This window comes from Hyaena hyaena, unplaced genomic scaffold, assembly GCF_003009895.1.
Source record: "Hyaena hyaena isolate Hyena2069 unplaced genomic scaffold, ASM300989v1 scaffold_115, whole genome shotgun sequence".
In the NCBI taxonomy this organism is placed as follows: Eukaryota; Metazoa; Chordata; class Mammalia; order Carnivora; family Hyaenidae; genus Hyaena; species Hyaena hyaena.
The window spans coordinates 1,839,632-1,853,889 of NW_024080747.1; the positions used below are offsets into that span (position 1 = coordinate 1,839,632).

The following is a 14,258-nucleotide window of genomic DNA, read 5'->3' on the forward strand; positions in this document are numbered from 1 at the left end:
CCTCCCGCGTGCTGCCGCCGAAGCCGCCACCGCTGCGGCCCCGCCGAGGCTTTAAACAGCGGGGCCCGCCCCGCGCCCACTGCACTCGCGCGCCGACTCGGCTGCCGGCGGCGTTTGTGCCGGTCCCGGCTAGCGGCGGCGGGCGGGTGGAGGGGCGAGCCATTCCGTCACCTGGCGTTGCGGCCGCGGGCACCGCCGGCGGGGGGCGCGGAGGGCGTGCAGCCCGCGAAGTCCGCCAGGCTCTCCGAGTCCGCTGGGGGTCGGGCGGCGATGGAACCGGGGCCCACGGCGCCCTCCTCCGGCGCGCCGAGGCTTCCCGGGGTCGGGGAGACGCCGCCAGCTGCCGCGCTGGCCGCCTCCGGGGTGGACCTGCCCGGCACGGCCGTGCCCTCAGCGTCTGAGGATGCTGCGGCCGCGAGCCGGGGCGGCGGCGGGGTCCGCGGGGAGGGCGCCGCGGCGGCCGGGGATGGACTGGGCAGACCCCTGGGGCCCACCCCGAGTCAGAGCCGCTTCCAGGTGGACCCGGTTTCAGAGAACGCCGGGCGGGCTGCGGCGGCCGCGGCAGCTGGTGCCGGGGCTGGGGGCAAGGAGATCCCAGCGGACGGGAAAGCTAGCGGCGAAAGCGGGCCAGGCAAAGGCAGCGAGGAAGCCAAGGGCCGCTTCCGCGTAAACTTCGTGGACCCGGCTGCCTCCTCATCGGCCGACGAGAGCCTGTCGGATGCGGCGGGGGTCGGAAGCGACGGGCCCAACGTGAGCTTCCAGAACGGCGGGGACACGGTGCTGAGCGAGGGCAGCAGCTTGCACTCGGGCGGCGGCGGCAGTGGACACCACCAGCATTACTACTATGACACCCACACCAACACTTACTACCTGCGCACCTTCGGCCACAACACCATGGACGCCGTGCCCAGGATCGATCACTACCGGCACACCGCAGCGCAGCTGGGCGAGAAGCTACTCCGGCCCAGCTTGGCTGAGCTCCATGATGAGCTTGAAAAGGTGAGCTCTCCAGGCGCCTCTCCCTGCAGCCCTCTCACCAGCCCTCCCTCTTTCCCAACCACTGGTCCTCCCAGACCGCGGGATGTGGCCGCCGGCTGGCCACGGGTGAGGTGGCGGGAATGGACGTGCACGACTCGTTGGCATCTCTGCAGTCAGCTGTCAAGGGTGGAATTGCAGAGGAATGTAACTTAATCTCATAAAAGTTTGCAGCGGGTTAAGCTAGTTAGGTAATGGAAGAGAGGCTGCATATAACAACTTGCACTGTTCCACTTGTGTGTCTCGTGTGTGCTTTTTCTCTCCCACGCTTTACCAGTCACTATCCTTCTGCATGACACTTGGGCCAGTGGGCTCCTAAAGGGGAATGTGAGGGGAGGTTTAGGTGAGGATGTCTCTGGGGAGAGAGTGGAGAGCACCTACCATCTGCGCCCTTTCTAAAGGTTGTATTGTGCGGCTTATGTACACCCACTAGGGGTCTGGAGAGTGGGAACGCTTGTGTTTGAAGGGAAAGTCTTAACCGGGTGTGTTGATAGTCCATGAATTATTAAAGCTCAAACCTGCTATCTTGACTATGCAAAGGATTATACAAATCTTGAGATATGTTGTTCCTGATAATGGCATAAATCTGTTTTTTGTTATGTAAAGTTTTGGAGAGGACTACATAAAAAGACTTGCGGGGGGGGGGTAAGGGAACGCAAAGTCCAAAATGGGGGGATGGGAGAGAAAAAAAATTAGAAAGAAAAATAAGAGAATTGTTTTTTTTCTATGGAGGAGTCCAGAAAAACCTTTTGGGGTCTTGCGTAACTAGTTATACTGAGTGAACAGTAAACCATCCCTATGAAGTCTATTGATGTCTGTCCGCAATTATGTTTTTTATGACCACATATGATTTTTATCTCTTCTTATTATTTTGAGATAACGTCCACACTTTGAGATTTTACTAATATTTAACTTTTATGAGTTGAGATTACTTGATTTCCACTTTAACAAGTGTACAATGATTAATTACATTGATGAGATATTGTGAATGCAAATGTGGAAAAGTTTAAATACAGAAAGTATGTAATTTCTTTTGGATGTGATAATTTGATCTCATACACTCATTTCATACTAGACTGTACTTGTCCTAGTGTTTGATAATGTAACATTCATACAGTTTGAAATAATTACAGAGGTCCCAATCCTTACAGCTTACTGATTCTTTAAAAACCTGAAATCATTTAGGTTTGGATAATACTGCTCCTGTTACTCCATTACGGTATTTTGTCATATCAGAAAAAAACGATTTTTATTTTATTTTTTATTTTTTTTATTTTTGAAAAATTTTTTAATGTTTTATTTATTTCTAGGAGAGAGAGAGAGAGACAGCGTGAGCAGGGGAGGGTCAGAGAGAGAGGGAGACACAGAATCTGAAGCAGGCTCCAGGCTCTGAGCTGGCAGTCAGCACAGAGCCCCACGCGGGGCTCGAACCCACGAACCGCGAGATCATGACCTAAGTGAAAGTCGGACGCTTAACCGACTAAGCCACCCAGGCGCCCCGAAAAACGATTTTTAAAACACTTATTTATACTCCTGTACTTTCTTTCAAGTTTATTATTTTTATCCTTTCCAAACTAAACGTCTTTGTAAAGTAGATGTGTAGCTGGTAATTTCCCTTTTATTACAGTGTTTTTATTATTTAAAAAATCATAAAGCTGTATTTCAGATACCACCAAAGCTGAGTAGTTTATTAGTAAAGCTGTCTATATTTACCCATAAGTTTTAAAAAGGGTTTTTAAATTGAAGGATGCTATAGACCTTGGACTTGTAAGCATCCTACGGAAGTTTTTATTTTAAATTCCCTTAATAGCAAAGCACTTCGAATTCTCCAAAACTTGAGGGTTTGTGTTTGGGCGCTTTTGATCAGTTTACAGTGTCTTAAAAAGAACACCTGTATTGGTAGCAGTGTAGTTGAAGAAACCCCTCAACCCTTTCAGCCTCCTCTTCTGCTTTCAGGGTTGTTTTGAAGATTAGAAAGAAATGGACATCAAGACCCATGTTCAGTGCCTGGAAAATAATGGCTAGGATAGTTATTATTTTGATGTATGTTGGCCCTTGAGAAAGTACATAACACTCTAGGATTCTTTTAATTTCTACTTTATTAGATGAGTGTAGTATATAAGATGTTATGCTTATAGTTCATTTGTGCAACAGGTAGTATAATCATTTCTTTATAGTTTTTGTTTGTTTTGTTTTTACCTTATGCCCCTTGGGTCCTTTATGGTCAGCAAAAAAGATATATTAGGTTAACTAAGCATAGAACCTTATACGGAAGATACTTTTGTTTAGTATTTAGCAAATTGGCCGAAGAAACATGTCATGTTAAGGAGTACATATCTGGATAGAGAGAGATATCACTCTTGAAGGAGGACAGGAAAGGGGTTATAGCACAGTTAGACTAGATACCAAACAGTTGTTCATCACCCAGTCTAGATTTACTTTTACCTCCATAAAATCTCTTCTAAGGCTTCTAGCCCTCAGTGAATCATAATGTTTAGAATTCTGTAACATTTAATTCTAGCACTTGATCAGTGTCTTATAGTCTGCTTTGGTCAGTAAGTGCTTAAGTACCTACCTTAACTGGATCTAACTCTGTGCTGTGTTCTCTAGAAGAACAAAAGAAGTAAAAGACAAGCACTCTAGAACCTTACTACGAGAAAGAACTGTATTGTCTGTTCTTCTACTTTAATTCCTTTCTTTGTCCACCACTGTAACATTTTTCCCTAAAAATGCAAATGAAGTAGAATAAATACTCATGCTGGCATCTTGCTGTGTTTTGCATCCATTGTAGAGCCAGGACCCATGAGTTTTACCATTTATGAAATATTTATTGGAGACAGGAGTTTGTTAGGTATTGGCCACATGGGTGTTGGTACTGTGGGATGATACATCGGTTAGCAAAACAAATACTGTGTGTGCCTAGATATACCTTAACCAAATAGTTCCACAAATAACAATCTTCTACAGACTTTATTTTCAGTGCTATGTGAGAAAAATGTAGGGTTCTAGTAAGGATATAATGGGACCTAATTTTATTGGAGTTGGGAAGGGTCTTTTCAAGAAAAGTGACATTGAAGCTAAGACCTAGAGGGTAAGATAATGATAGGGCAAAAGAGCATTCCAGGCCTGGGGAACAGTATACATGTGAATATAGTGAGAGGAGAGAGTGGTGTGTCGAAAGAACTATTAAGAGGCTCAGTTGGTTAAGCGTCAGACTTCGGCTCAGGTCATGATCTCACGGTTCGTGGGTTCGAGCCCCGCGTCGGGCTCTGTGCTGACAGCTAGCTCAGAGCCTGGAGCCTGTTTGGGATTCTGTATCTCCCTCTCTCTCTGACCCTCCCCTGCTCACACTGTCTCTCTTTCTCAGAAATAAATAAAACATTTTAGGGGCGCCTGGGTGGCTTAGTCGGTTAAGCGTCCGACTTTCGCTTAGGTCATGATCTCGCGGTTCGTGGGTTCGAGCCCCGCGTCGGGCTCTGTGCTGACTGCCAGCTCAGAGCCTGGAGCCTGTTTCAGTCTGTGACTCCCTCTCTCTCTGACCCTCCCCTGCTCACGCTGTCTCTCTCTCTCTCTCTCCTAGAAATAAATAAAAAACATTAAAAAAAAAAATTTTTTTTTAAAAATAAAAAAAAATAAATAAAACATTTTAAAAAATTAAAAAAAACCAAGAACTATCAAGAGGCCAGTAGAAGGTTTTATTAAGGATATAGTGGCAAGTTCTTGAAGGATTTTTCTTGAGGTAGCCCCATGAATATCTCTGGCTGCTTGGTAAAGAATGGATTGGCAGGGCCAACGGTGGAAGCAGGGAGACCCAAGCTATTATTGAGTTACAGATAATAAGAGTTAGTGGCAGAATGAGTTGCATGCGGGTGGATTGGATATGGGAGTGAAAGAGAAACGGATTCCCACGTTTTGGACTTGACCAACTGAGTAGATGGTGCTATTGTTGCCTGAGATGGTCAACTCAGGGGAAGGACTAGACGTGAGAGGGGAAAGAAGGAATTGTGTTTGAGTAGTAGCTGGTAAGATAATTAGTCCATGAGTCATTTTGAGGGAGAGGGGCAGAATATGTGTTCTATGTGCATAAAATTGTGTGTAATATATATGTACGTATATGTATATACGTGTGTATGTCTAATAAAAATACATATATGTGTCGACATACGTATAGAGTGAAAGAGGGCGCATGTGTGTCCTAAAGTCATGGACTTGAAATGACTTCAGTAGAGTAGGAGGATAACAGAAGGAAATCGAGTCTGGGAGGGGCACCTGGGTGGCTCTGTCCATTAAGAGTCTAACTTTGGCTCCATTCGTGATTTCATGATTTGTGGATTTGAGCCCCACATCTGGCTCTCTGCTGTCTGCATGGAGCCTGCTTGGGATCCTCTGTCTCCCTCTTCTGCCCTTCTCCTGTGCCGGCGCATGCACGCAATCTCTCTCTCAAAAATAAACATAAGCAGAAAGAAGAAGGGTCTGGGGTTGGGCATGGAGAACGTGTAAAAGTCTCTTAGAGGTTGAGGAGACAAGAGCAAAGCGAAGTGAGAGGAGCTGCTAGGCTGGTGAGAAATAGCGAGGATAGCAGCGTCAGGGAAGCGGAGAGGAGTTTTAAAGACGCCAGAAACTCTTCAGGGCTGATGGCAGGAATGGATTTTTTAAAATGTTTTTCAAAAAATGAATCCAAAGTAGCGATTCTTGCCCCTATAAGAAGAAATTTAAAAGTGAAGGGCAAACAAAGAAGCATTTGATGGGCAACGGCACATATAAATGGAAAGCATGATCATCAAATGTAGAAAAGTTGAGTGATGGACAATCCATAATAGCTTCTACTGGATTTAAAGCATCATTAAAACAGTTTTAAAGGTAGAATTACCTTTGCACAGTAGTCTTTAGTCAGAGTTTGAGAGCCTTTTGGGGGTGGTATGTCAAGTCTTTGCATTGGGCCTCTCTGTTACAGCCTTTTTCCCTAATAAGAAGAGGAGGAACTACATTTAGTGTTTTTTATGTCTCCCTGAGCTTATTCATTTTTCATAGATTGCCTCAGAAACCGTTCTTATACGTACGTTACTCATGATGAAATGGGTTCACAGAAGCTGAAGAAATTACTTGCTGCTACTCATAGAAAGTGATACAACTGGAAATCACTCCCAGGGTTTTCTCACTCTAATGCAGGGAAATAATAAGTAGCTCCTCTCTCTTATTATCTCTTCTTCTTCCTCCGTATTCCCCAGACCTGCCATGAGATAGCAGGGATGTTGAGGGGGATATGCTGGAGATTACAAACATCATCCCTCTGCCCTGACTTCCTTAAAGTGGAATGATTATATAACTGAGAGAGATGAGGGGGAATGCTTATGAAAATGTAATTATAGATGTATATGATTGTCGTTTTCATAGAATCTGAGCCTGTGTCTCATTTATCTCCATTCAGAGAATAGGTACTTAATAAACATTTGTTCATTGATCAGGGTAGGTAGGTCTTCCTTCTTCACAAAAACTTTCCATAAAACATTATACAGTATGTTATCTCCATGAACTTGGATAGCTGCTTCTCTGAGTGGGTTTCATTGATTCTTGGACGAGAAATTTCACGTGCTGCTAATTACTTCAGTGCCTAGCTTGCGTCCTTGAAGGTTCCTGAGGGAATAAGAATGGGTCACATCCTGGGAAGGGGGAGGTAGGGGAGTTTCAGTACTGAATAAAGGTGGGACCCTGATAAGAAATATTTGCACATGGCAAAGTCAAACTTGAAAGATTTTATACTTTTGCCCTGCTTGAACCCAAGCCACCTGAACTGAAATCTGGTTTATCCATAATACTGTACACAGTCCCCAGGTATATACCATCTGACTGCCTGGGTAGAAGGGAAGATAAACTTTGGGATTTAAAGTGTGGCAGAACTGTACATTGCTATCATAATTGAGGTCTTCCCAGTCCCATTAGAATGGACTAGTGTATCATGAATATTTTTTGTTTGTTTGCTTTAAAGTTTATTTTAATTTTTGAGAGAGAGAGAGAGAGAGAGCACAAACAGGAGGGGTAGAAGGAAGAATCTGAAGCAGGCTCCAGGCTCTGAGCTGTCAGCACAGGCCCCCAATGCAGGGCTTGAACCCACAAACATGAGATCATGACCTGAGCCGAAGTGAGACACTTAACTGACTGAGCTACCCAAGCACCCCTCTTGGTTCTTTTGTGTTGCATGTGTTTGTTTTAAATAATTTTTTAAAGTTTATTTAATTTGAGAGAGAGTGAGCACAAGTTGGGGAGGGACAGAGAGAAAGAAAGGGAGAGGGAGAATCCCAAACATGAGAATCCTAAGAATCTGTCAGGGCAGACCCCAGTGCAGGGCTTGAATTCATGAACTGTGAGATTGTAACCAGAGCCAAAATCAAGAATTGGACACTTACCCAACTGAGCTACCCAGGTGCCCTTTAAATAATTTTTAATTCCATGTTTCATGTATGCGTTTGGAAAGTCTACAGTACTAATCCTCTTAGTTCCATGCTGAAGTGAAATGAATATGGAATTAGTTATTCACCAAATTCTTACTGAGCACCAGCAGCACCAGCAGCAACACCAGTGTTTTAAATGTTGGAGATGCAGCCATGAACACAGACAAGTCATGGAGCTTTCATTCTAGTGTTAGGAGACAGTATGCAAATGGGTCAAATGTAATTACTGTGAACAAAATTAAAGATGGCTAGACAGTGATGGCTGGGGTGATGCTGTAATAGGATGATCAGAGAAGGCTTTTCTGAGGCATGAATAGACACTAGATGAGGGATCACCCCTTGCAGATGCTTGGGGGAGAAGAGCATTCTAGGCAGATGAATGACCAACACCATTAACCTGAGATGGAAGTGTGGTGGGCATAACTGAGAAACAAGGAGGCCAGCAATACTGGAGGAAAAAGAGGAAGAGACAGGAGAGGAGGTCAGAGCAGTTGTGAGGAGCAAACCGAAAGTAATAGTGTTTGATGTGATGAGAGGTAGGTGTTAAGCTTTTGGGTATGTGTAAAAGAATTGCTGGGATTTGCTGATGGTTTGGATGATGGATGTATGGAAAGATTAATGCTCGGGTTTCTTCCCTCTTTAGAATGGAGTTGTTACTTAAGAAGATGGGGAAGACAATGGAAAGAGCAGGTTTGGGAGGTTGATTTAAGAGTTGGTTTCATCCTGCAAATTAGTTCTGCAGTGGGAGGGCCACTAATAAAATGGTAGCCACTACTTTGTGAAATAATAGTTCTCTAAAAAATGAGTTTTAATTTGTAACTTAAAAATGTGCTTTATACTTCAAATTTTAGGTTAAGCCATGAAAATCAGTAGTTGTTCAGAAAGAGTACAGCAGAATACAAAGGAGTGGGCAACTGGTGAGTTGATTCCAAAAGGTGAAAGAAAGAGTAGTTGGTCCAAGGGTTGTGGGTTATCGTTAAGCTGATTAACAAAAGGTGAAAGAGTGAGGGATGAACAACACAGAAAACAACCTAAAATATTGAAATTAAAAACATATAAGTGTTTTCTTATTTAAAATATGAAAGCTGTCATCTGCCACTGATTATTCTTTGATTTTTTACTAGAATCTGTATCGGTGTTTTTTAAAAGCTGTTTGGAAAAACTGGGTACCGATAGAGAACTTAGGGATTTCTAATTAGAAGATGGGAAAATCTGAAAAGCAAAAACAGCTTAGTGGAATGTTGTCTCTCTACAGAAGCTAATTATGACGGGTGATTTGTAGTGCCCTTGGGCTCTGAAATTTTCACTGTGCTGTTTCTGAACACTCACTAATTAGATATTCATCTAGGTTGAGAATCATAGAAACATCTGAGATGGTTCTTTGCTTTGGTGTCAATTAGTTCCTTCAACAGTGTGGGTTCCAGCAGAGTTACAGGGTGGCTTCTAACAAAGTTAACTATGTAAGTCATTTTGGAGCTTTTTGGAGGGTAAGTGACTTTTTAGGGTAGGCTTGATTTTTCCAGTGGAGACTTAAAGGACCTATGAGGACCCCGACCACCTGCTGTGCTATGGCCTCTATGTTATCATTTTACTTAAATAGTTCTTGTTAAAGTTACCTGTGACCTCTGTTCTATTACCAGGTCCAGAAAACATCCTAGCCTCACCTCTACCCCATCAGCATTCAACTGCCCAGCAGAATTTGATTTTCTCTTGAGGTCGTCTTTGTACTTCTTTGGCCTCTGTAGCACTAGTTTGCTTTTTAACTTTTCTCCCTTTCTGGCTCTTTCAGCTCAAGGTCTTATGCAGTCTCTTTCATCTCCAAATTGGCCTTCCTCAAGGCTTGTTTCTGCCTTATTTTCTTCGTCTGTCTTCCTTTTTATGCCACTATGCTCTATCATCTGTAGGCTAATGAATCTCAAAATTTTGTGTCCCACCCACATCACTTTACTGAATTCAGGACATCCAGTGACTATGGGATAGTTTTGCTTCTTATCTCAAAGTTTAACTCACACGTTTAGCATTTTCTACCTCCCATTCCGAAAGCAAAACAGCCCAGGCCTCTTCCAGTATGCCCCATGTCTCCATGGATGGTACAGCTATTGATTGTGTTACACAGGTTAAGAAGTGTATGAGTGAGTCATCCTTGATACTTTGTCTCCTCCTCCCTCATCCGGTTTGTCACCAGGTGCTTTCTGTCACCTTTATTTCCTAAATACTCTTTTCATCTTCACTGCTCCCATCCTAAACCAAACTGTTGCATGTCACTCTGCAGCCTTCTACCTGGCTTCCCCGTATACACTGTGCACACCCATCACTGTCGTACGTAGAATATTTTTAAAACGAAAGTGAAATGTTAACCCTTGGCCTAAAACTAGCCCCATGTTGTCCAGGTCTGACTTAACCTGTTCCTCGGTGTTTCAGGTACTCAGTGGCACAGTACTTCCTTTGGCCATAGGGCCTTTGTACATAATACTGTCTATGATCTCTGCCTCCCTTTTCCCCCATACACACATTATTAACTTTTCAGTTTTAAGGTTTCACTTCAACCCTGTACCCTCAGAGAGGAAGCTTTTATCCTCTAGCTGGGACAAACTACTTTTTCCTTGAAAGCCTTTATTTCACTTAATAATAGTATATTTATTAATGTGGTTATTTGAATTGGCCTGAGTTGACTTTAAGCTCCATGGTCTGTGACTACTTATCATTATGTATCTCTACTTGTCATTATATGTCTCTAGTATCTTGTATGTAGGTTTGACTGTAGCATCCCCTCTGGGCTTTGTGCAGACAGCTGGGAGCCTGGAGCCTGCTTTGGATTCTACGTCTCCCTCTCTGTCTGCCCCTCCCCTGCTCACACTCTGTCTCTCTCAAAAATAAACATTAAAAAAACAGAATTTTTAAAAATTAAATATAGGAAGTTTCCTTTTTTTTAATATTTTATTTTTAAGTAACCTATATACCCCAATGGAGCTCAAACTTATACCCCTGAGATCAAGAGTCCTATGCTCTAATGACTGAGTCAGCCAGTCGCTTCTAAGATAGTTTGTTATAAATGGAATCTTACTAAGTTTTCGTTTCCTCTGCCTTTTCCTCTCTGTACATATCTCCCAAAGACCTACATTTTTAAATGTTGTAGGGCTGTGCTTTCTGCTCCTGTAACCAGTAGTCCTGTGTGACTGTGAAACTAAGTCTAAATTTAAGTTTAAAATTCAGTTTTTCAGTTACTAGAGCCACATTTTAAGTGCTCAAATACCCACATGTGGCTAATGGCTACCAAAGTGGGCAGCTGGAGAGCTGGAACATTTCCATCATTAGAGAGAGATTGATTAGGTTGTGCTGTCAAGGGAAGTGATATTTAAAGGGACTTTTTTCCTTCCCTCATTTCTCCTTTCTTCTTTCCTTTCTTCCACATTAAATAGCCTAGTTTAAAATTATTAATGTCAAATTTCTTGTAATTTTGCATGGGATCCTTCCTCATAGAAAGTTGTTTATACACATTTTAGGCCCGCCATGAAATGTTTGTCGAATCAGTGTAAACTACCCATTTCCATCTGAGACTGGAAATCTGGATCTTTAATTAAAAAGGCTATAAATAATTCCTTAATATTGTATAAAGTTAAAAGTTTCCAAAGCACTCTTAACTTACATATCTGTGTTTGGTCTTCAAACCTGTCTTTGGAGGAGGTAAGTTTTAACGAGATCTTGGAGTAGCAGTCTTCTTTTGCAAGGTTCTGGTTTGTCTAAAGTCAACACAAGTGATACTTGGTGAGGCTGAATCCTGCTGGGTCTTTGCCTCCCTGTTCTTTTCTTCTGGACCAGTGATTTCCAAATAAGAAACATCTGGAGAAACTGACAGACACTTCTCTTCCAAAGTTTTTAAAAAGCTTTCCTAGTGTTTCCCGGAGAGCCATGTTTGAGAACCCGTGTCCTAGAGCATGTTGAGAGTCTTAGGCTTTGGTTATGCCTGTGACATTGTTATTTTTTTGGTGTGCTGATACTCAACTTTGAAATACCCTTACTGCTATCAAGATCTGGCTTTAACCCTTCAATAACATACACTGAATTCCATTAAGTTACCAGTTATTGGATATCTGTCATGTTTCAGGAGCTTTCTGTAGTCTGAGCACAAGTAACTTCCAAACCGGGTAGTTTATCGATAGACAGACTCAGAGGCTAATAGCAACTTGCCCAAGTCTCTTAGCCAGTAAGTGATAGATGGCTATTTATATACCTGGACACATTAATGAAACTTTACATGTGAGGTGTTAGGACAGGCATATATTTTGCTCTTTAAGTGGCCTGTTAAAATCCTGTAGGGAGATGCACCTGGTTGACTCAGTCAGTAAAGTTCTGACTTCCTCAGTCATGATCTCACAGTTCATTGGTTCAAGCCCAGCTTTGGGCTCTGCTAAGAGCTCAGAGCCTAGAGCCTGCTTTGGAGACTGTGCCTCCCTACCTCTGCCCCTCCTCCACTGATCTCCTCCCCACCCCCAAAAGTAAATAAACATTAAAAATTTTTTTTAAATAAAATAAAATCCTGTAGGGAAATCAGAGGTACTATAAGTACCAAGTGATAGGTCAGAATCCTGAAGAGTTCATGTCGAGTAGTTGCACCTACATACTACTTTTATAGAATCTAACGGTTTCAGACATAAACACTCAGTCTTTCTATTCTAGAAATTAAGTTTTATAATAAATTACCTCCAGCACTGGCTTATCTGTAAATTTCTAGAAATAATATGCAAATCTGTAAATTTGTAGGCTTGGAAAAATTACTTAACTGTAAGTTAATCCCAATTATTTGGAACATTTGCTGACCAAAAAAAAAAAAAAAAAAAGCTGATCTCTAAACAAAGCAACAACAATAAAGTAAAGGTTTTCACATAAAAGGGATTCAATTCACTATACCTACACCTGGAGACTGTATATTGTTATACTTTATTCACTGTGATCGCAGATATGGCGCCCTGGTTTCCAGAACCAAAGTAAGTTGGAAGGGAAGATGAATACTGGCAGAGGTGGATCTAGAGATAGGCAGCATGTCATAGAGACAGAAGATAAGTAAATCATAAAAAGCAAAAACAAGGTTTTCAGTAAATAACAGTCTAGAATAGCCCTTTGAAATAGGTGCAACGAACTGCGCTTGAGTTTTGGTTATTGTAGCATCTCCATCTACCACAGTGCTGGCACAAATTATTTTTATTTCGTTTTATTTTATTTTGTTTTATTTTACTTAATTTTGTTTATTTTTACAACAGTATTTTAAATCTTAAAAGAGAGTCCAGTAACTGCACATTTTTTTGGGAAATTTCAGTTTCAAGCCATCCCAGAGTATCAAATTTTAAGAAGCTCAGGATTAATCCTTTTTTTAAAAAAACTAACAATGTAAAAATTTATTCCAGGGTTTCCTTTTGTACTTTATTTAAAATGTTATTATTTCATTATGGGAAGAAAAAATAGAAGATTTGGAAAATAAGCTTAACAATGTTCTTGTGTTTTTATGTGCATTTTAAAAACTACAATTGTAGGGGCACCTGGGTGGCTCAGGGGGTTATGTGACCGACTTTGCTCAGGTCATGATCTTGCAGTCTGTGAGTTCGAGCCCCGTGTCAGGCTCTGTGCTGACAGCTCAAAGCCTGGAGCCTGCTTTGGATTCTGTGTCTCCCTTTCTCTCTGCCCCTCCCATGTTCATGCTCTGTTTCTCTCTCTCTCTCTCTCAAAGTAAACATTAGAAAAAAATTTTTTAAATAAAATAAAAATAAAAACTACAATTTTATAGTTGACTTTTCCCACGTAGCATTAAATAATCATTAGTAAGTAAGTAATAGAAGTTTTCTCTTATCCACAGTAATCTTCTGTTTAAGTGTGTGTTTGGGTAATGCTCTCAAACATATGCCCTGTGATAAATATACCCTAAATTGCATTTTTTCCTCGCAGACTTACTCCATTTACATCTACCATAATTTGTTGTTATTGGCTTCGTATTTTTGATACTTGTTTTCTGTTTTCTTATTCTCCTAATTCTCTTTTCCTGTTGTCTTTTGTGCTAATCAGGTATCTTTTGGTATTCCATTTTAATTCTTCTTTTGACTTTCCAGTGATATATTTCTTTGCCTTATTATTTTAGTTGTTGCTCTATTTAGAGAGAATATTGAATTACTTTAGGTAAAATCTAGGAACCTTAACCAGAGCCTTTCCTTAGTGCTCTGGTTGTCATAAATTAGAAACCCTAGTACGGCATTTTAATTTTTACTTTCAACAACCATATGGTTTTTAAAAAAAAAAAAAAAAAAGAAAGAAAGGAAAGAAAAGAAGGGCACCTGAGTGGTTCATTCTGTTAAGTGGCTGACCCTTGATAACGGGTCAGGTCCTGAGACCGAGCTCTGTGTCAGGCTCTGAGCTGAGCCGGGAGCCTGCTTGGGATTCTCTCTTTCCCTCTCTCTCTGCTCCTTCCTTACTCATGCTCTCTGTCTCTCAAAAACAGAAACATTTAAAAAAGAGAGAAGAAAAGAAAGTTGGACGTATGCTGTTTTAGGCTCTTGTATTCCCATTCATTTTTATTTCTTCTTGTAGATTTCTATTGCTATGTGATACTGTTTTCCTCCCTTAAGTACTTCTTGTAAAGGAGGCCACCTGGTAACAATTTTTTTTGGTTGTTTGTTTAATGTGAAAGTGTTTTTATTTCACCTCACTTTTGAAAAATTGTTTTGCTGGATGTACACTTCTTGGTTGGCAGGGTTTTCTCCTTCAGCTCTTTGAGTATGTACTTCCAGT

General features: G+C 41.8%; 1 protein-coding gene across 2 annotated transcripts in view; it reads left to right on the forward strand.

Annotated features, from left to right (window-relative positions):
* Positions 1 to 270: 270 nt before the first annotated feature.
* The window catches only part of SLC12A2 (solute carrier family 12 member 2), a 96,439-nt gene continuing 82,451 nt past the window's right edge, over positions 271 to 14,258 (forward strand). For both annotated transcript variants that reach the window (XM_039236698.1, XM_039236699.1), the window contains exon 1: positions 271 to 999. In XM_039236698.1, the coding sequence (XP_039092629.1) occupies positions 271 to 999 (729 nt within the window). The remainder of the gene's footprint in view (positions 1,000 to 14,258) is intronic.